The sequence below is a fragment of the Phaenicophaeus curvirostris genome, chromosome 5 (assembly GCF_032191515.1).
Source record: "Phaenicophaeus curvirostris isolate KB17595 chromosome 5, BPBGC_Pcur_1.0, whole genome shotgun sequence".
Taxonomy (NCBI): domain Eukaryota; kingdom Metazoa; phylum Chordata; class Aves; order Cuculiformes; family Cuculidae; genus Phaenicophaeus; species Phaenicophaeus curvirostris.
In genome coordinates this window covers 32,401,871-32,422,870 of record NC_091396.1, presented here as the reverse complement: position 1 = coordinate 32,422,870, position 21,000 = coordinate 32,401,871, and the positions used below count along the sequence as shown (strand labels likewise).

The window sequence follows — 21,000 nt, the reverse complement described above, 5'->3', positions numbered from 1 at the left end:
TCCTGTTCAGCCCTAATTTCTGGGCGTCAGTTGGCATGATGGGATCACTAGAAGATGAGATTCCACTCATAAGCTCACTACTGATGAAAAGAAAATGAAATGGCTTTATGGTCATGTGACTCGGCATGTAGTTCCAGAAGTGGCTCTGTGGAGCTTTCTGCAGAGAATAGGCAATAGTGATGGCAAGAAATCCTTTTTATTTTCAAATCTCATGCTCTGGTTGTCCATATTTACACTGCTGCATGATGTGATGCTAGTTACTCATATGTTTTGCCCTGTAAAGTAATTTAAATCAAGTTAAACTGGCACCAAACTTAAAACTTTAAAATAGGACTTATTGATTTGTTCAAGTCTGAGAAGTGCTCTGTTGCTGGAAAACAGAGCAGATTGGTGCCAAGGGAGATGGAGGCATGTTTGTATGAGGTGGAATGGAATTCCAGGTTCTCCAGGACATGCTTGGTGTGTGGACTTCGCAGCTCAGACATTTACCATTGTTGTTTCTATGCTGAAATTGGCCTGCAAGTGAAGAAAAAGCTTCCAGGACCTTTGTCAAGGAATGCAGTTATCTTTGGGTGGGATTAGGATATCCAGAACCTGCAGCTTTCTGTTGCTTTCTGTTCCTTATTCCAGCTTGTTCCTTGTACAGTCATTTCTCGTAAGGAGCTTCTTGGACTAATTTACTCCAGTTGCTGCTTAATTTGAAAGGCCTGAGAGGCTTGGAAGATGCACACTGTCCCCTAGAGGGCTGGATCTGCCCCCTCTTTCCCACTGAGAGGTTGTTAATGTTTTAAAAAGCAGTGAAAGGCATCCTTGGAGCCAACATGACTGGATTTCTTCCCTGCCTAAAGAATGCAGAATGTTCCTTTCAACTCAAAGGGAAGTTGTGCCACACGTTTTAAACAAAACAAGAAAATGCGAAACAAAACAAAACCTTATTTTCTTTTTCTGAGGAATGCTGGGGCTTTAGGAGCTCAAAGCTATAGATTTGGCATATTGCCGCCATGAGCAATGTCTTTTGCAGTCATTAAACAGATTTTAAAAAAAGAGGGTGGTCAGGAGATAAGGGAATATAAAAAGCAGCCATGTCATTGCTTATCTTCACAAAGTTATTTGGTCTTCCTTCTTAAAACTGGAAACAGTTAATTAAAAGTGGAGAGATTGGAAATGTGTGAAGAGGAAAAAAAGAAAAATCTAAGTGTGTATACTTGTTCAGTAGTGGTTAACAGTTCTGGACACTGCGAAGAGGTGTTGATACCATTTTAGTATGAGCTGAATGAAGAAAATGGGAAAGGGGGCTTGGTTCTGTAATCTGGGATTAAAAGGTGGTGGTTAGGGTAAATACAGGCTGAGTGGACTGTCAGTGTCAGTCATGAAGAGTCTTGAGCAGTATGTACTCCCTTTTTCTTTCATAAAGTCTTTTGCAGTGTGTAAAGCTCCACACCTGTTTTGGCTTTCTTTGTTTCCCTGTTGCAAAAGGTGGAAATAGCATCTGCAGTTCCATGAACCTGGGGGTGGTACAGTGGTGCTGGTGAAATGTATGACCTCACAAAAGGCAAAGGTTAGGTTGAACTTGTTTTACTGCTTTTTTACTTTTCTTTCTTTTCCTCGCCCTGAGGATGAGGATGGTGGCTCCCACAGCCTAGAATCCTTCCCTAGGCTGCACCATTCTCAGAAAAAGATAAAAACATCCTCCATCAAGAAGAAAAGGAGGGTGATTGTTGTAGGGGACTCCCTCCTAAAAGGAACAGAGGGACCCATTTGCAGACCGGACCCGCTCCACAGAGAGGTCTGCTGCTTACCGGGTGCATCAGGGAAGGAGGTAGCTAGAAAACTTCCTTCCCTGGTTCACGAGACAGACTACTATCCTCTGATAGTAGTCCAAACTGGTAATGACGACCTAACAAACAAAAAGGCCAAAGCCATCAAGAATGACTTCAGGGCAATTGGGAGAATGATGGAGGGCTCTGGGGCACAAGTAGTATTCTGCTCCATCCCAATGCTAAATAGAGAGGAGCGGGAAGCCAGGATGAAGAATTCGATTAATACCTGGCTCCGAGCCTGGTGCGAGGAGAGGGGCTTTGGCTTTTTTGATCATGGGGTGGCTCACGCACCCCCAGGCTTTGTCGCTAAGGGCGGGACACGTGGGTCTCCTAGGGGCACTAAAGCCCTTGCTAGAAACCTAGCCAAGCTCATAAATCGAGCTTTAAACTAGATGTGAAGGGGGAGGGGGTTGAGCCCAGGCTAGACAGGAACGAGCCTGGATGTGGGGAATTGGTGATTGGGAGAGGGTGCGCGGGCGAGGACCACCAGTACCTCACCACACAGAAAGTGGGGGAGAACACACCTCGGGGTGCTAAGGGAGATGCAGGCACTCTGGTGTTAACCACTCCAGTTACCAGGCAGTTGGGAACGAACCATGTTCCCTCTAGGAGGGCTGAAGGCTCGGCAGCTCAGCTGAAGTGCATTTACACCAAAGCACGCAGCATGGGAAATAAGAAGGAAGAGCTGGAAGCTGTCGTAGGGCAAGGGGCCTATGATGTCATTGCCATCACGGAAACGTCGTGGGACGACTCATATAACTGGAGTACGGCTATGGTGGGGTATAAGCTTTTCAGGTGGGACAGGAAGGGTAGGAGAGGAGGCGGGGTAGCCCTTTTTGTAAGGGAGGACTTGGACTCCATTGAGATGGATTGTGGCCATCAGGAGGTTGAGTGCCTGTGGGTTAAAATCAGAGGAGCCCACCAGAAGGTAGATTTTGTGATGGCAGTCTGTTACAGACCACCCAGCCAAGGAGAAGCAGCTGATGAGCTCTTCTATAAACAGCTGCAGTCAATCTCTAGCTCAATGCCTCTCGTTCTGGTGGGAGACTTCAATCTGCCTGATATCTGCTGGGTGTACAACACAGCAGAAAGGAAGCAGTCTAGGAGGTTCCTGGAGTGCGTGGGAGACAACTTCCTCGCACAGCTGGTGAATGAACCAACAAGGGAGGGTGCCCTCCTGGACCTGCTGTTGGTGAACAGAGAAGGCCTTGTAGGGGATGTGGCAGTAGGTGGATGCCTAGGACTAAGCGACCATGAGATGATAAAATTTTCTGTTCTAGGTGAAGTGAAGAGGGTGGTTAGCAAGACGGTAGCATTAAATTTCCAGAGGGCAGACTTTGATCTCTTCAGAAGGCTGGTTGGCAAAGTCTCATGGGAGACAGTACTCAAGGGCAAGGGAGCCCAGGAGGGCTGGGAGCTCTTCAAAAGGGTGGTCCTAGCAGCTCAGGAGAAAGCCATCCCCATGTTCCGGAAAAAAAGCAGGCAGGGGAGAAAGCCAGCTTGGTTGAATAGAGAGATCTTGAGGGATATCAAGAAGAAGAGAAATGTTTATGGGCTCTGGAAGAAGGGACAGGCCTCTTGGGTGGACTACAGGAGGGAAGTGAGATTGTGTAGGGAAAAAATCAGAAGGGGTAAGGCTCAGCTAGAAATTGGATTGGCCAAGTCAGTGAAAGATAACAAAAAATCTTTCTACAAATATATAAATAATAAAAGGAGGACTAGGGAGACCATACAGTCCCTATTGGACACAGAAGGAACAACAGTAACAGGGGATGAGGAAAAGGCTGAGGTACTTAATGCCTTCTTTGCCTCAGTCTTTAGTTGTAAGGAGGGTCGTTCCGTCTGTGTACTAACCCAGGAGCTAGAGGAGCAAAATGAGGCTCCCGTGATCCAAGAGGAGGTGGTCAGAGCCTTGCTAGCCCGACTGGACATCCACAAGTCTATGGGGCCGGATGGGATTCACCCTAGAGTACTGAAGGAGCTGGCGGATGTGCTGGCCAAACCCCTTTCCATCATCTTCCAACAGTCCTGGAAGACTGGGGAAGTCCCACTGGACTGGAGGCTGGCTGATGTTGTGCCCATCTACAAGAAAGGTCACAGGGAGGACCCAGGGAACTACAGGCCTGTCAGTCTGACCTCAGTGCCAGGGAAAGTCATGGACCAGGTGATCTTGAGTGCTATCATGAAGCACATGCAAGAGAGCTGGGTGATCAGGCCCAGTCAACACGGGTTCACAAAAGGCAGGTCTTGCCTTTTAACCTGATCGCCTTCTATGACAAAGTGACTCGGCTGCTGGATGAGGGAAAGGCTGTGGGTGTGGTCTTCCTGGACTTCAGTAAAGCCTTTGACGCAGTTTCTCACAGCGTTCTGCTTGAGAAACTGTCAGCCTCTGGCCTGGACAGGCGCACACTCTCCTGGGTGGAAAACTGGTTGGATGGCCGGGCCCAGAGAGTGGTGGGAAATGGTGTAAAATCCAGCTGGAGGCCAGTGACAAGTGGGGTTCCCCAGGGCTCGGTGCTGGGTCCAGCCCTGTTCAATGTCTTCATCAATGATCTGGATGATCTGCATCGAGTGCACCCTTAGCAAGTTTGCGGACGACACTAAGCTGAGTGGAAGTGTCGATCTGCTGGAGGGTAGGGAGGATCTGCAAAGGGATCTGAACAGGCTGGACTGCTGGGCAGAGTCCAATGGCATGAGGTTTAACAAGGCCAAATGCCGGGTCCTGCACTTGGGGCACGACAATCCTATGCAGTGCTACAGACTAGGAGAAGTCTGTCTAGAAAGCTGCCTGGAGGAGAGGGACCTGGGTGTGTTGGTTGACAACCGACTGAATATGAGCCAGCAGTGTGCCCAGGTGGCCAAGAAGGCCAATGGCATCTTGGCTTGGATCAGAAACGGTGTGACCAGCAGGTCCAGGGAGGTTATCCTCCCTCTGTACTCGGCACTGGTGAGACTGCTCCTTGAATCCTGTGTTCAGTTCTGGGCCCCTCACCATAAGAAGGATGTTGAGGCTCTGGAACGAGTCCAGAGAAGAGCAACAAAGCTGGTGAGGGGGCTGGAGAACAGGCCTTATGAGGAACGGCTGAGAGAGCTGGGGTTGTTTAGCCTAAAGAAGAGGAGGCTGAGGGGTGACCTCATTGCTCTCTACAACTACCTGAAAGGAGGTTGTAGAGAGGAGGGTGCTGGCCTCTTCTCCCAAGTGACAGGGGACAGGACAAGAGGGAATGGCCTCAAGCTCCGCCAGGGGAGGCTTAGGCTGGACATTAGGAAAAAATTCTTCACAGAAAGGGTCATTGGGCACTGGAACAGGCTGCCCAGGGAGGTGGTTGAGTCACCTTCCCTGGAGGTGTTTAAGGCACGGGTGGATGAGGTGCTGAGGGATATGGTTTAGTGTTTGATAGGAACGGTTGGACTCGATGATCCGGTGGGTCTCTTCCAACCTGGTTATTCTGTGATTCTGTGATTCTATATAGACATGAGCCTTGTATGGAGTTGCAAAAAGCTTTGCCCAAGGAGCTTGCAGCCTACAGAAGATACACCGACATGATTTCAAGAACCTAGGGTGAACAACTTGAAATTCATATCAATTAAATGTCTAGAATTGGGTTCCTTTTTGTGGGTTTAACTGTGAGAAATGGGCTTAAATGCTTCATTGCAGGGAAATGCACTGCTGCAGTTGTGGGCAAGCTGGCCTACTCTATGGCTTTCTTCCTGCTTGTTTCCAAGAGTTTTACCTCTAGAAAATGTTATTGGCCTACTTATGCAGCCAGTAGACTGAGCAATTTGAATGAGTAATGAGTCATTAGCTTGAGTCAGTAATTAGACTGAGCAAGAAAGAGTGAATACTCTCCTCAGGGAATGCTAAGCAGAGAATGGCTTGTGCTGATGTAAATAAATGGAACCATTTGTACATGGAGTCCTGGAAGGTTTGTCTGCTGGTGGTAAGAAGTCAGGTGCAGCTTGCAGTAATTTGCCTGCTGTCTGCTCGCAGGAAGAGGAGCATACAACCTCCACAGTGGTTAATATCTCAGAAGACAGATAGTATCTTGACAAAAATGTCAAGTTGAAATGTTACCAAAACCTGAGACTGGGACTTTGGTCTTTACCTTCTCTAGTTCTTTCTGGATTCAACTGGGTATTGATATATCTCAACAAAACTGTACTATTACACAAAGGGAGCTTCAAGTTCCTAGTTATTCCTACCTCTCCAACCGCATAAATACTGAGAAAATGCTCTGTGATGTCTTTAGCAGCTTGTGGAGGATACAGGAAAGATAAAGAAATTTTGTCTGGCCCTCATGAGCAGGGTAGAAGAAACACACTTTACTAGGGCAATACGAAGTCAAGTGATGGTTCTAGCTGGTGAACGGCATCCTATGATGAATTTTTTGCAGAACATTAGCAAGTACTAAGTATGCAGTGCCACACAAACAATTCTTCTGGATCTCGTGTGTTACGTATATTTTAAAATAAATAATGTACTGGTTTATAAGTCTAGATAAAGGAGAATATTAATGCAAAAACTGCTTTCTGAAGTGTTTAACTTTGTTACATAATATTCCTAGACCAGGGCTAACATGTTTCTGTCAGGTCTTTTCTGGATAATACATACATGTGTACGCCAAGTGTTCATATACAATTTGGTGCTTCTGGACAGAGTTGTCTGTCGCAATCTAGCTAGGTGGAAAATCACTGTGCTATGCATGTATAATAAGTCTGTTTTCTGAAAACAGTATTTTGCTCTGTGTGCAACGTTAATGCTTCTAAGTCCTCTGGATGTGCAAAAGCTTGATTTGTCCTACTGTGCGCTGATGGTGACAGTTTCTCAGTCTACCCTGATAAAATTTAACAGAGGACAAGAAGTCACCCATGGGAGAATGTGCGTTGCTTTTCATTAAACCTGAATGAAAATCAGGTGACTGAAAAGTAACTGGAAGAGATTAGTACAACAAAATCACTGTCCTGCAAAGGCCTGAGTGGGCTGTGAATAAAAAATTATGTTGATGGAATTTGTAGCACGTAAGATTTTGTTTCTCTCATTCATATTTCTGAGCAACCTTAGCAGTGGAACTGAAGTTTGCTTCTCTATTATAAAAATAATTCTGTAAAGAATACTATTACTTTAATAGGTAGATTTGCGAGTTCATAGGTACTAAGAATTCTGTTTCCTATCGCTATCCCATACTGTACATAATCTGCAAAATCATTTATTGAATTCCAGTTAAACGTGATTGTAGAAAGCAAGTGAAGTTCACAGGAATGGCGATTGTAGTTTGCCAATATCACACGTTTTATGAGATTGATAGAACCCAACTCTTACCTGGGAGTTGTGATCAATTTTTCTGAGAACAGATGAATGTAATTTTACAATACTGTGTATTCTGTATCACTTTACCAGAGTAGAGGATTGCTCTGAGAAACACTTAGATTTATCTTGTAGACTGAACAGATTTTTGAAATATTAAGGTCTAGAAGAAAAATTAAACCTTAAATGTGCTACATGAACAGTAAAGTTAAAAAAAATCCTTTTGCGTCCCCACATCACCAGCTTGTCTGAAATTGTTTACTTTTCATCAAGACCTTTTTTGTGGGCCTCAAAACATATGTATCAAATTTGAGGCTGAAGAAAGTTTCATTGGCAAGTTTAAGCAGAGGGCAAATCCCAGTTTAAAGTATTTTTTGTTTGATATAATGTGAGAATTTTGCTTTCATCTATAAAGCAACAGTTCTAATCGGTAGGTTAGTCTATATAATATGACTTAATAAAATTGTAGTTTACAAGTGTTATTATAGCAATCTACAGACTACTCATGTCTAATGTCTTAAGGACAGGTTTTTAAATTATTAAATCATGGTATTGAGCAGCCTGGTGAGTAGATCTAATAAGCAGACTAACAATTGATTAAGCAACATCTGTTAAGGTATTATTAACTATTTATGTGGTATACATGGCTTTCTAGTGTGACCAATTACAGATCAAGAGAAATGGAATAGTTCTGGGAATCTGTGGGTTCCTGTTGTCACTTAAATACTTTGTAGCTATATGTCCTCAACTTTTCTTTTTTAAAGAGTTGTTAAAAGAATTCTTCCCATGATCTTTGAGTGTCTGGATGAACGTGCTATGATGTTTTATTTTTACTCTATGTATTTCCCTAGATCCCTTAAAACGGTATCATTATAACTTTGAAATTAATAGTCCTAGACTTCCTGTCTTCTGTAGCTGTTTGTTTCTTAAAAATAAACCTGAGGATAAATTGCAGTAATTGCTGGGTTTGCAGATAAGTGAGGCTGGAAGTTGTTTTCCTGTAACCAGGCTAACATGCCCCTACTTTCTTTGAGTTTTCACATCCTCAGAAGAATCTGGACATCTGAATGTTAGTGGTATTTTCTTTCAAATCAATGTAATGCACCAGGAAATGTTTTGTTGTAGATGCAGGGGGTTCGGTCAAGGGACTGGAAATATCTTCCTTTCAACTCCTTTCCCCATAAGCTTAGTCAAGATTTCTCTATAAGAGAGGATGAAATTGTAGTGGGAGAGCTTGAATGCATACAGAGCACGTGTGCTTGTAAATAAGGCACAGGGACGCTAGAGAGGCAACCACAATGTTTGTTCAAGTTCCTGAGATGGCAGCTATGGGAATTAAAGCTTCTTTAGAGAAGACCTAGTGAAGATAATACTTACCTCCATGTGCTCTATCCTGTTTTTTTGTTTTATGTTGATAGCAAAGAAGATGCGTTGCAAAATGCTTTGACAAAGGCTAGGCATGGGAGAAGTCTTGCTGAAAGACTAAATTTCTCTGGGCTGTGTCCATGTCTTTTACTGCAAGTCACTGTGCTCAGCTTGGTGCTCAGATTCTGAAGGGACTTTCAGGTGCTGCAGCAAAACAATTCTCAAGTATAAGGACTTGACAGGTTTTATCTTGACTGTTCAGCTGGTCACAAATATGCCTTTAAGTGATGGTTCTGAACTATTGTGTTGGGCTCGTTTAAACAGTCAGTGTGTAGATGGCTGGCAGTCTGTAACTTGGAGAAAAAAAACTTCCTCTTAAAATAAAAGTATTTTAGTTTTGAGAATGTAGTGTCGCTTGTACCCTGTGTACATTTGGGACATGCTTTGTTCTGTACATACAAATTTCCTTCTGAAGCACATTAGATCCTTTGGTGGTCCTTCCAGCACTACTCAGGGGCTCTGCCTATCTGCCACCCTCTATTCTTCCCCGTTCCTTCCCTCATATAGAAAAACTACTCCTTCAGTTTCATAATCAAACGCAAAACCTCCTTAAGACTAAATTCACATCCTGGGCTGAACTAGCTGAAGCAGCATAGTTAGAGAACAGTGCTGTGCTTGCTCACTAAAGCTCTGAATCTCTACTCTTAATGATCCTGGGGGTGAAAAACTGCAAAAACAAGCAGTGAACAAAGTATAATTAGGTTTTTTTTCCCCCCTCTTCCCTCATTTGAACATATGCACTATAGATGTAGCAGTGAGGTATCCATTCTCTTTGCCTGCCGAGGAAGTGAAAAGGCATGTTTTAAACCCACGAGTAGCCTGGTTGTCAGCCAGGAATTGGTCTTCTAAAGGAGAGAGGCAGAGGGGCTGGCAAGAGAAGAGGCTGGGAAGGGGGGAGGGGTATCTGGAAGGAGGAAAGTATGCTTTGAGATAGGCTCAACGCACATGTGTAGAGGTGGAAGGGGTCTTGTGCTTCCTCAGCATGCAGGTGATGAGAGAAGGGAAGAGAGCTTATGTTCATGTATACGGACATGTGTCTGGGGGAGCAGGGTCAAAAATTTAGACTGTTTACTTAATCCCTTGGAATGACTTTTTTCTCTTCTGTTTTCTTTTTGTGTTTAACGGACTGCTTTACAGGGGGCACGTGTGGTAATTAACACACGCAGCTGTAGGGCTTCAGCCATATGTCTGAATTTCAAATGGCCATTGATCTGGGAAATTTGCTGCTGTCTCCACCCCCGACTTATAGGCCACATTCCTTGAAGATGTGGGGGAATTTATAGAGTCTCTTGAAGCGACCAGAGCTGGAAGGAGAGGAGTGAAAGGGCAATGTGTGTGATGTTGGGGAGAGAGGGCAGAGATTGATTCCAATCACATGCTTCATGCCCCTTGCCCCAGGCCACCATATATTTCGGGTAGCTACTAAAGCATTCCCAAAGCTGGGGATCTGATCATTACTCATATGAAGCTTGCATAACAATTACTAACTTTTTTCGTCTTTCAGCAAAACAGTCTACGATCAGAATCAGTATCCTTTCTTGCTTTTTCAGATCTGTGCTCTCCTTCCCAGAGCTGCAGGATCTCTGGTCTCTAACAGAGCCTAGCAGTGGCCAAGTGGAGTTCATTGTAGACTCTGTACAGCTTTTCAGGAGAGGTAGTTAAGAAGGTGGGGTTGGGGGGAACAGAAAATATTTCATGTCAAAGCAGAGGCTCCTGAGAGAAAGCAAGGTATATTGTAGGTAGAATTAAAGCAGAGAGGCTAAACTGAACAATAATATGGTGGTTGTTGCTTTTGCCAGCTGTGATCAGGCAGCTGTTAACAGTCCTGTAGAGCTTTCTGCAAACTCCCCTCCAAGTCTGAGGCAATCTCAAGTCCTTGTGATGAGATACGGTGCTTTGAATGAAATATTTCTTTGCGCAGAAACATTTTTGCTTCCTGTTCCATCTCAAAGGTCATTCAAGGCAGTAAGCCAAATGGAAGATGATTCAAAATTAAGATACTGTGGTTTAAAATCCTGCAGTATCTATCATTTTTCTAGTGCTTACAGGGTGAGATGAAAATGTGTTCTCCTACCAAGTAGGAAGCTGTTAAAAAAGCAAGCCTCTCTTCCTCTCCTACCCTCCTTCTATCTATTTTTAATATTTCTCAATGCTGGCTATTGCTGATTCCTTGATCTCATCAGTGACTCCACTGCGTAAGTAGTCTTGATGCTTTGGAGGGTGTTTCTGCTTGTGGGGGGGAAAAAACCCTAACAGACGTTCCTAATAGTGTGTATTCCAACTCTTGCTGAAAGACGACTGTGATTTACCCAGCCCTTATAATTTTGCTGCTTTGTTTTCCTGTGTTCTGCCTATCCTCTCCACTTCTCCTAGGAAACTTAATGCCAGGACTATCTGGAGCAGCTATGTGTACTGTACTGCTTCTCCTGACTCGCCTCCCTTTTGTCCCTTTATTGCTATGGACAGTGCTCCTTGGGACAAGATGGCTTAACATCCCTTCTACAGATTGGCATGCCCTTTTCCAAATAATTTGGTTGTAACTTATATTGATATGCACTTGGATACAACTTTTGTTATGCAGATGTGGGGCCTGATTCTTCTTTATTCACTGTGTATTAGAGCTGTTTCATTTCCTTTCAGTTGTTTATCTCCTTGAAGAACAAGCTTATTCCGATACTAACTCTCCTTTTCATTACATTGATCCGTTTCTCTAGAGAAAACAGGAAGTGCTGGATTTACAGCCATATAATTGCTGAGTTGCATTTACCACAGTGAGGCTTTTTTATGCCAGCTGACTCGTGAAGGGGTCTGCTGGTCAAAATGAGCTTAAGAGACTCGGTTTTGCAACTGAGTGCCATCCCCACAGCCAGCTAGCATTGTCCATTAGGGAATATGTCATAATTCCTCAGCAAGCATCAGGTAGTCATGATTTTTAATAACAAATAGTTTTCGATGGTATAAGTTATCACTGATCTCAAAAGCCATCGAGTCCACTTGGTGCTTTTAGCTATCTCTCCATTTCTTGTTGGGTATGTTTATCAGTAGGGGAATGACATTAGACTTTTGAAGCACAGCTAAGTATGCAGTGGATTGAAAAATATTTTTTACTTCTATAGGGAGCTGCTTTCTGCAGGTCTGAAGGTATTCTGATAACCTTTCCATGTGTCATTGTAGCTGAGGCTTTTATACCACTGAAAACTGCTGCTGGTACATAAGGAAAATAGACAGGCTCAGTGGTGGTCACAGGTGTCTTTAGCCATTGCTGGAACCTGTGAAATATCAGTCTGCTGCAACAGGCAGGCTGTGATAGTGTCTGAAAAACTTAGCTGATAACCGAAGCAGAGCCTGAAAACTGAGCAGGGGCTCTGAGCTTTGCTGTACTTGTCATTCCTCAACGAGTAGTTGAACTAGCATTTTTCAACCATGCTCACACATGTCTGGTGAGGATAGGTTTGCAGCTTGTGTGCTGCAAAATGCTCTCTTGTGAAGTTATCTACTGTGAGGTAAACAGATTTACGTGTAGGTGTATAACACATTTAGCTTTTCTAGGCAAGTTGTACAGAGGGACCAGTGGACTGTAGGGCAAAGAGGGATTTTGGTGTTGTCTCTGCTCCTGCCTAGCTGATTTCATGAGGTATATGAAAAATACAAAGGAGGATGAATTCTGACTCTGTGGATCTGGGAATATGTTTTTTCAAGATGAAAGTATTGCATAGTTTATACTATTAAGAAATTACTTTTTTGATTTTTATCTCAGCAGGGTGACAAGAACAGCAGTAGGCTAGAAAAGATGAGGCAATACCAGGGAAATACTGACTTCTTCTAAAGAATTAGGCTACTTGGCTTATGAGGGAAGACAGGAACTCTCCTCAAAAAGAGAAATGGTCGAATCTGATACAGTGGAAATGATAGATTAGCAAAAAAATATATATGGCTGCAGCTTAGCAGCTCCCTCAAGAGCCTTTGAATGGTTTATAGGTTTTTATTTTTTCGGGATTTTTTCCCCTCTTATCAATTTGAGTCACTCTGGGAGTGAAGTGAATTTTACTTAAATCAAGACAATTTCAAGCATTGCCAAGCTAGTTGTCATTCTCTTTGGGGCAGGAACTGAAGGACTTAAGGCTTGGTTTTGTAGATCAGGGCTGGTGACAACAGGGTGTACTTCTGAGTCATGTGATGCCACGTGATTTATGTCTAGCTTGACAAATGAAACTGCTGTGGGGACTGTTGAGGGAGGGTGGGAATAACAAGTCTCCAAAGATGGCAGCGGACAATGCCTTCACAGCTTGAGTGATTCCACATTGATCAAAACAAAGCTTTTTGTGCAACTCTAAACTGGAAATGGTCTCAAACTACCTTTTATTACCTGCTTCTCCTTCTTAGCAGATAAGGTTCAAATCTGGTCTTGGGCATTTATTTTCCCATTACTTCCAAATATTTGAAGAGACCTGGTTTTCCTTTTAGGTAGGAGTTTGGCTGTAGAGTCTGAAAACTGTGAATTTGCATAAGGTAAACCTATGCAAAATGACAGGTCTCCATCCAGACTTCCTTGTATTTGACCATAGAAATGCTCCATTAATCAAACTGAAATCTGATTATCTGCTCCTCTGCCCATCTTTTATGCACAAATTGCTTTGATAGGAAAGAATATTTTGGTGCTGGACTTTGGCCCAAAAATGAACTGAAAATGCTGAAGTTTTGAACAAATAGCAGGGCTGTGTACAGATTCCTTGTTCTGATTTACTTCTGTATTCAGGCTAATTGAGAGATACTGCTGCTTCTTGTCCAAAAGTCCAAGCCTACACAACTGGTTAAAACTGCAGTTTACTGCTCACACTTGTGAGACAAACTAGCTGAAAATGAAGGAATATTATTTCACTTTTCAAGGTTTTGAACTTCTCATTTATTACTCATGGGGACAAGAGATCACAAATTTGTGGCTCCCTGCTGTCTTCCCAAATGAGCTGATAGCACTATAGCTGGCATCTTAGCTTGAGAGAGGGGAGAGCGAAGGACGGGTCTTAAGTTTGAATTAGGTGAGTGCTCTAAATGCTGGCTGTAATTATTTTAAGGTTATTGCTTTGGCTTCTGCTTGAAAGCATGTCTATATAACTGAAAAAAATATTAGTTGGAATGCTGCATTTCTATAAGTGGGTTAAAACCCCCAATTTTTGGCAAGTACTGAAGTAAATTTACATCATTAAAATGTTTACAACTGGTTCAGCTTGATTCTCTGAATCTTCGTGATTGCAGCATATGGAATACTAGAATAACATGTATGTGTCTCCGCATTGGCACCAAAATCTGTAAAGATTTTTGCCATCAGAATGGTAAAGTGTAATGGTGTAGTTTTCAGCTGCAAGCAGCAGTACTAGGCAGATTTGGTTTTTTTCCTCCCCAGAAAGGTTTGCATAACTTATAGAAGTGAATCAGGTATTTAAGTGTTAATTACCATAGGACTTGGTTCAACCTGCAAAGTTCAAATCTGAATTTGGATCTGAACTTTCCCAGAGGCAGGGGGTGTATTTGGACATTGTATGGGTTTGACCTATTATAGTGCAAGCTCTGAAATGCAGTTTCAGATGTGGACTGGGATTCTGTATCTTCCGAAGTATGAGACATTCAGGGCCACTTGTTTTGTTTAAACTGACTCCTGTTAAATGATACATAATTGAAATAATAAAACTGGATCTCATTTTGGGGAAGATGTCTGCAGCATTGTGTCTGAGGGGTAATATCTTGCTGTGCCTTTCTTTTTCAAAATAAGCTGTTTTCTGAAAGCTACAAAGAATGAGACATTAGAGGGCAGGTTTGTTTTGGCTAATTACTGTAGATGTACCTTGAGAATTTAAGGAGTAAGTGAGGATTTTGGATTTTAGAGAGATTGTATCTGAATCTCAGGATTCAGCAGTTTTAAAGCCACCATATCCCAGAGACTAGAGCATTGCTATTAATAGAGAGTCCTGCTCCAGACCTCTTTTGATACATTTGCTTTTGAAGGACCAGGCCCAGAAAGAGGGAGCTCTTTGTTTGCAGCCAGAATAAACTCATTGTACACCCAGACAATTAACTCTTCAATCGACTTGCCAGCCTCTTGTCCCCTCTCTGTCTATCTCCTGTTCTATTCAGACACTTAAGCACACCAATGTTTTTTTTTGTTTATTATTCTGAAAATGTTCTTCACAAGAATAGTTGGAGCAGATCAGCATTGTCCTCCCAGCAGCATTTATCTCCGCCTGGCAGTGAATGTGTCAATCTGGAATCAAAAAGCCAAACAGAGGCGGCTTTGAATTGTGTCACAGGGTCAGAGTTACTTCCAGCTGTCTGTGCGTGGGATAGGCTTTCTTGCAGGACAAAGAATTGTGCTGCCATACAAATGCACTGACTACATTGGACCACAAAGTCCTTGGGGCTTGAGTGGCTTTTTTCATGTTGACGCACCTGCAATGGAGATGTGAGGAGGAAGAGGGGGGGAACTAATGCCTTCTATAAGGCGCAGGGTAAGGCTTCTTGTCCTATCTGGATGATGCCTGGAATGTGGTGTTGCAGTAAATACTGCCTGCATCTGTACAGCAGACAGAGTAGTTGATGTAGGAAAGGAAAAATCACTGTAGTGACAGTGCAAGTCAGCCTTTGCAGTTAAGAGCTCTTTAAGCCATACACAGCTCTTTCATGTTCAGCACTTAGGCATATTTTACTTTTTCCTGCAAAATTTTTCCATGTTTCGGTCTGTGTCCAAGTGTTTGTGGGTTGTTATATCTGAAGGAAGCACAATGTTGCAGTTTCTTAAAATGAAAGCAATGAAGAGGAGGAACTTGCTTTTGCTAATTTGGTTTCAAAAGTTGGTTTGGTTTTTTTTCTTAACAGCTGTCTAATCTCCGTGCATAGAATTGGATAGAATTGGAAAAGGGTGTGAAAACCTGGGAGGGAGGTCTGTCTGTATTCATACATTTCCATTTCAGCTGCTTGGCAAGAAATTATCTTGATTTGGCTGGATGAGAAGAATTTCACATTTTTTTGGCATGACTGCTAACTTTCTGCATTTATGTTGGCGATGTGTCTCTGCATAGGAGTTGCATAGATTTAAATTAATTACGAGTTGGTGAAACTGTTTCACTTGATGTAAGGAAGGATTGTGAACATGTGATTTTGTGTAAGACTCCTATACAGTGCAAACACAGTTTTTGTTGTCTTTTTTTTTTTTTTTTAAAAACATTTAAAACAACACTCCCAAGCCAGGGGATAATACATAGAAATGTCAATGTTGTAATATTGCAGCTTCAACATTATCCCCAAGCCAGGGGATAATACATAGAAATGTCAATGTTGTAATATTGCAGCTTCAACATTCAGGAACGGCACAGATACAGGGAGCTTGAGTTGACCTGGCAGATCTTCCTTGCATCTGACCAGAGTCACTAAAGCCACAGAAAGGTGTGTGCATCACTTAAGTCCCTGAGGAGTGCTCAAGGCTAGGAAAGCTCTTCTCCCTTCCAATGGGTTTCTTTTAAATGGTAGAAATGTTTAGAGTGTCTCAGGGATTCCAGTGAGAACACAAAGGGATGTACTGAAGGTTTGAGGTTGCATAGGAAGAATATAGATCTTGGTCTGTTAACATGGTAATGCAAGTATATGGATGACTTTTGCAGTGGCTTTGTTTTTCCTAGTAGGAGATGGGATATGAGAAGTTGCTTAACTTTTCCACTCTCTTCAACTTCCCTAAGGTGGCTTGAGGCAAGAACAGTGATTCACAGCAACAAGCAGTTACTTCACATTGTTCCATAGCAATTTATGGTTTTTTCTATGTTGGGGAGTTTACTTTTTCTCCTGACCTAACCTGAGTTGCTTGTGGCCTCAGCACTTGTTGTTCAGCTTAAAAAACATTAACAGTCACCTTTCTCATGAGCTGAATCCCCTTGTCCCTCAACCCCAGTGCGCTCTGCAGTCCTTCTGGATGTGGATGCTTGCTAGATATTCTGAAAGGATAAGAGTAAGGGAGGGAAGATCTAGTGGGAGAATAAAGAGTTCTTGCCTACCGCTAACAGGAGGTCCGAGTTATAGTCAGACTAATACAACAGAATCTTTTCTTAAGCTTACAAACCTCTGGCAGTGGTAGTGCAAGTGGGTTTCTTATAGCTGTGAATGTGAAAATCGCGTAGGGAGAGTTTCACTCTTACCAGTGATAAGATAAAACAATTGCTTTTAAGATGACACCAATTGCATCAAAAAGGTCAATTCAGCTTTTGCAGGTGTACTGTAGGAAAAGGAGGTTGACTGGAAAGGAGTTTTATGACTTTAAAACTATGTCCCATCAGAGGTATTCTGATAAGTGACGCTGTCTGTATTCAAGTGGTTATCTTGTAAAAAACCAAAGTGGATATTAATGGTGGGTTGTAAAACATGGAAGAGAAGTATGCCAATACACTCTTCATCAAGGCTCTGAGAATATTCTGCCACCAAGGGAAATTCTTTGATGGTTCTGTACTATGTGAGTTCCTGATCTGGAAGCATTGCCATCTACAGGGATTAGGAAGCACTTGACCTCTTTGATCCCTCTGTTTCTGACGTGCTCTGCATGAGGAATTGTTGCTTTTAATTACCTTTTTTTGAAAGTGTGGAATTTAATAGCTTTCTGAATAAAGAAATAGGTTGTACCTGATGGATGTATTTCATGACCTTTGGCTCTGAAGTAATAATATCTTGTTCGTCTGGTATAATATCACAGAAGAACCCAGGTCTCTGGAATAGCCTGGCTTTTCTGTTCTCCTTAAAAATGCTTCTTTAAGAAGTACAAATTTTTGTTCAGAATTTTCAAGTATGCAAAATAGAACTTGTTCCTTGTTTACCAGGAGCGAACAGGCCAGTGGAACGAATGTTCAGTGTGATGAACAGTGTATTGAACGAGAGACAAGTATTAAGGCTGTTATTTTGCCTACAGGGAACGGCAGTGAAACGTTTTGCCATAAGCTAATTTGAAACATTGAACACTACTGAGAATTCTCCAGTTTAAGAAAGAAATTTGTAGTTTCAGGGTAAGAAACTGGCAGCTGGGAAGTGAGCATGGTGTTTTTAATAAAGTGTAATTTTTGTCTTTTATGTGACTATTTCACGACCTTTAAAAAATGATCAGAAATATCCCTGCTTTTGATTTTTGAAATATGGTGAAAGTAATTACAGGGCTTTTGTCTATTGCTTTTTTTTCTTGTATGTGTGATGAAAGAACTGTGCTTGCTTGAATAACAGGGGAGTAATTATACTTCCCTCTGTTTGCAAAACTCTTTAACACTGTACTGGGTGCTGCTGCAATGTGCACTTGGTGACAATTTGGCCTTAGTAACATGGTAAGGAAATGATTGTGTTGTTCACAGCCATTTTACTGAGATTAGTTTAAAAACAAAGCAGTACAAAGATTAATTTGGAATTTTTGTTTATTTGCTCCATTTATTCTGTTACTGTTTGATATCCTTCAGTAACTTAACGGTTAACTTTATACAAAATTTCTACAAAATTCTCTTTCTTCAAGAAGAATGTATTTCCCAAATTATAATTGCTACTGTCTCTGTTCTTGAGAGATACAAGCCTAAGAGAAACCCCCTGAACTGGAAGCATCCTCTGTTCTGCCAAAGTTCATATAATGGTTTGGATAAAGTCTTTTGGCTCAGATCTACTTCTAATTTTTCTCCGTTGTTGGCTTCTGAGTTGCTGCTCTAAATCTGAAAAGTAATTGTCTAATTACTTTGTGCAGAAGCATTCATGAGAACAATAGGAATAAACTAATTAACATACTAGTAATTTTTTTTATGCCAGGTTTCTTCCTATTTCATATAACTGTAATTATTCACCTTTCCAGCTTTTCTGTGAATTCTGCAGTTTTGATTTGGTTTCCCAATCCATAAAGCCAACCATGCCGATTACATTAGTGTGAAATGTCATTCTAATGAAACAGCAAGCTATATATGTGGTTACTGGAATCTTGCAGAAGCAGAGCAGCATATTCTGTCAAAAAAGTGAAGATTAACTACTTTTATCCAAAGATTTCTTTAAACAGCTAAATCTTTCTTCTTGTAAATTAAGTAAAATTCAGGGATCTTTTCCAAGAAATCAGCTGCTCATCTTTTAAAGAAAAATACCGCTTATGTATGCTACTGGTAATACTCAGTAACGGGAAAGCTCAGAACAAGAGTTAACTTGAGGAATGGTAAGTATTTTTTTCCAAATGTTTTTTTATGCTTGCAGTTAAGCACAAACCCCAGTACAATGTTGAAGAGGGAGAATGACAACAAGATTTCTCTTGCTCACCTGTGTCAACCTTTCCTTCAGTGGAACTGAGGTTGAAATGGAATTATGAACATGTTTTTGCGTTCTGTTAATTAGATTGCTTTCTGTGGAAATGCATAAAATTAATGATCTGTGGAATAGGTGTTTAGGCTTTTGCTTACTTTATAAAACTGAAAATACAGTATTGGTGGAAAAATGGTTTATAAACCTCTGTTTTCCATCTCTGCCCTTCTTTTCCCCTTCCAGTTGTCTCTTAGGAGAAGGGAAGGCTGAAAGCAGTTATTGCTACTTCTAGGAGGGGCTGTCCCATGCATCTTTCCTCCAAATGGCCTCTTCCTTGTGCATATGATAAAGTTGTGGAGATGGTGGCAAGCCTGCCTTTTCTTACATAGACTTCTCCCTGCAACTTATTGTTGCTGTGCAGCTTTCCATTTTAGATTGCTGCCCAATTTGCTATTGTCTAGTATCATCGTTGCCCATAATTTATGTGAAAAATAGTTGTTACAAATTGTAGGTTTTTAAAGCTGCTGCATTTTTAAAAGGGGCGGGGGGGGGCATGACTCTTCTAGGCTAATCTCATTTTACTTTATATTCCAGCAGTGTTCTACATTCTTATCTTGCAAAGTAACAAAATACTTTCCTCTACAGTGTGTTCCTGCTTAGCTTGGCAGCAGTTACAAGTTTTGCCGTACGCTGCTGTCCTAGTGCTATGTAACGATGGTCCAAGCTGGGGCTTGACATCCAGATCCCTCTGAGTGTTGAGGAAATTAGATTCAGCCTGAATCCATGCTGGGTCTGTAGATAGGATAGGTAGACGTACTAAGCCCAATGGACTGTAAACGCAACACTTTCCCTGTGGTCCATCTCTAAATTTTGAGATTTGTATTTTCTGTGGAGTCTTATTTAGTTGAAGCTAAATTATGAAAGACTTGTGGTCAGAACACACGGAGCACTCTTGCACATGAAAAACCTAATGCAAGAGAAGTTCTTTTCTCACAAATTTGCAATTAGTAAACATTGTCACGGCACTGCAATTGGAGAACACCTTGATGCATTGTAAGAAAAAAGATTTGGTTTTGACCATCCCTTTTTAACAGCTCTGCAAGTGAATGCTGGTGCCATGTTCTACACAGGTAAGTTTCAGAAGAAGAGTTTTTCTTCTGAATGAAAAGAATAAGGAGGAAGAAACAGTGGGAAAACAAGCTCTAGACCTCCGTCTCAGGAAATGTCCTGTGTGGGACATAGCCACTTGAAGCTAAAGGCGACTGCCTGGTTGGTGCAACAAGGGGTGACTACCAGGAGATGCAGAGCAATGGTTTGTGGAGGGAGAAGGGAGGGAGAGAGGGAGGCTTCATTTAAGTCTAAGGATAGTGTTCAGTGCATGCTTGCTATGTAAAACAGCTGTTGGTGTATACTCTGAGTAATTTGTTTTTGTTCTGTCTGTCTTCTCTCTCTTCTGGACTTGGCCGGGCCATGTACAAATCCCAATCATTCAACAGTACTGGAGAGTAGATAGTATTTACCTCAATAATGGTAGTTTCTTTTCGATTCTTTTTAACCCTCAATTCAGATGATGGTTCGAAACCAACACCTACCATGGAAACTCAGCCTATTTTCGATGGAGAAGGTAAGAGTGTTCCTTAAAAAAATAATAGTAACAAATTTGCTTCCCTCTGTAGGATTTATGGCTCAAATGCTTTCTTTATCCTGCAAAGTAGAAAAGTCAGTGAATCTCATAAGTTATCCAAATTTCACAATGCCCTTGGGACCTCAGGCATTTTCCCTAATCCTTTTACATCCTCCCTCTTCCCTGGAATCTAACAATAACACCAGTTGACCAGATTCCTAGGATAATCTTGGAGGAAGAAGTGTCACAGTGAAAAAAATGTGAATTGACTCAGAGATTGCAACTTCCTTCAGACTGTTCTTACCCCCTTGCTCTTGCCATGCTCATGATACCAATGCTGGGAATTTCACAACCTCTGCAATGTGTTACAGCTTCACGAAAGGGAGGGTGGTGCTAAACCACAGCTTGTGAATGTTGACTTGGAATAAAATTGCTGGGAGGTTTCTTTATTTAGCAATTACTTTCATTGACGCACATACTATTTAAGCAAATAAAGTCAGTGTTCTGCGCCCACTTAATTCATGGCCCACCAAGGCAGTTTCCTT

At 42.0% G+C, this 21,000-nt stretch overlaps 1 protein-coding gene across 7 annotated transcripts in view; it reads left to right on the top strand.

The window, feature by feature from the left end:
• SMOC1 (SPARC related modular calcium binding 1) overlaps positions 1-21,000 on the top strand; it is a 137,124-nt gene that overhangs the window by 68,104 nt on the left and 48,020 nt on the right. For 6 of the 7 annotated variants that reach the window (XM_069858289.1, XM_069858288.1, XM_069858286.1 and 3 more), the window contains exon 6: positions 20,366-20,455. In XM_069858289.1, the coding sequence (XP_069714390.1) occupies positions 20,366-20,455 (90 nt within the window). The remainder of the gene's footprint in view (positions 1-20,365; positions 20,456-21,000) is intronic. The other variant, XM_069858287.1, reaches the window with a different exon arrangement.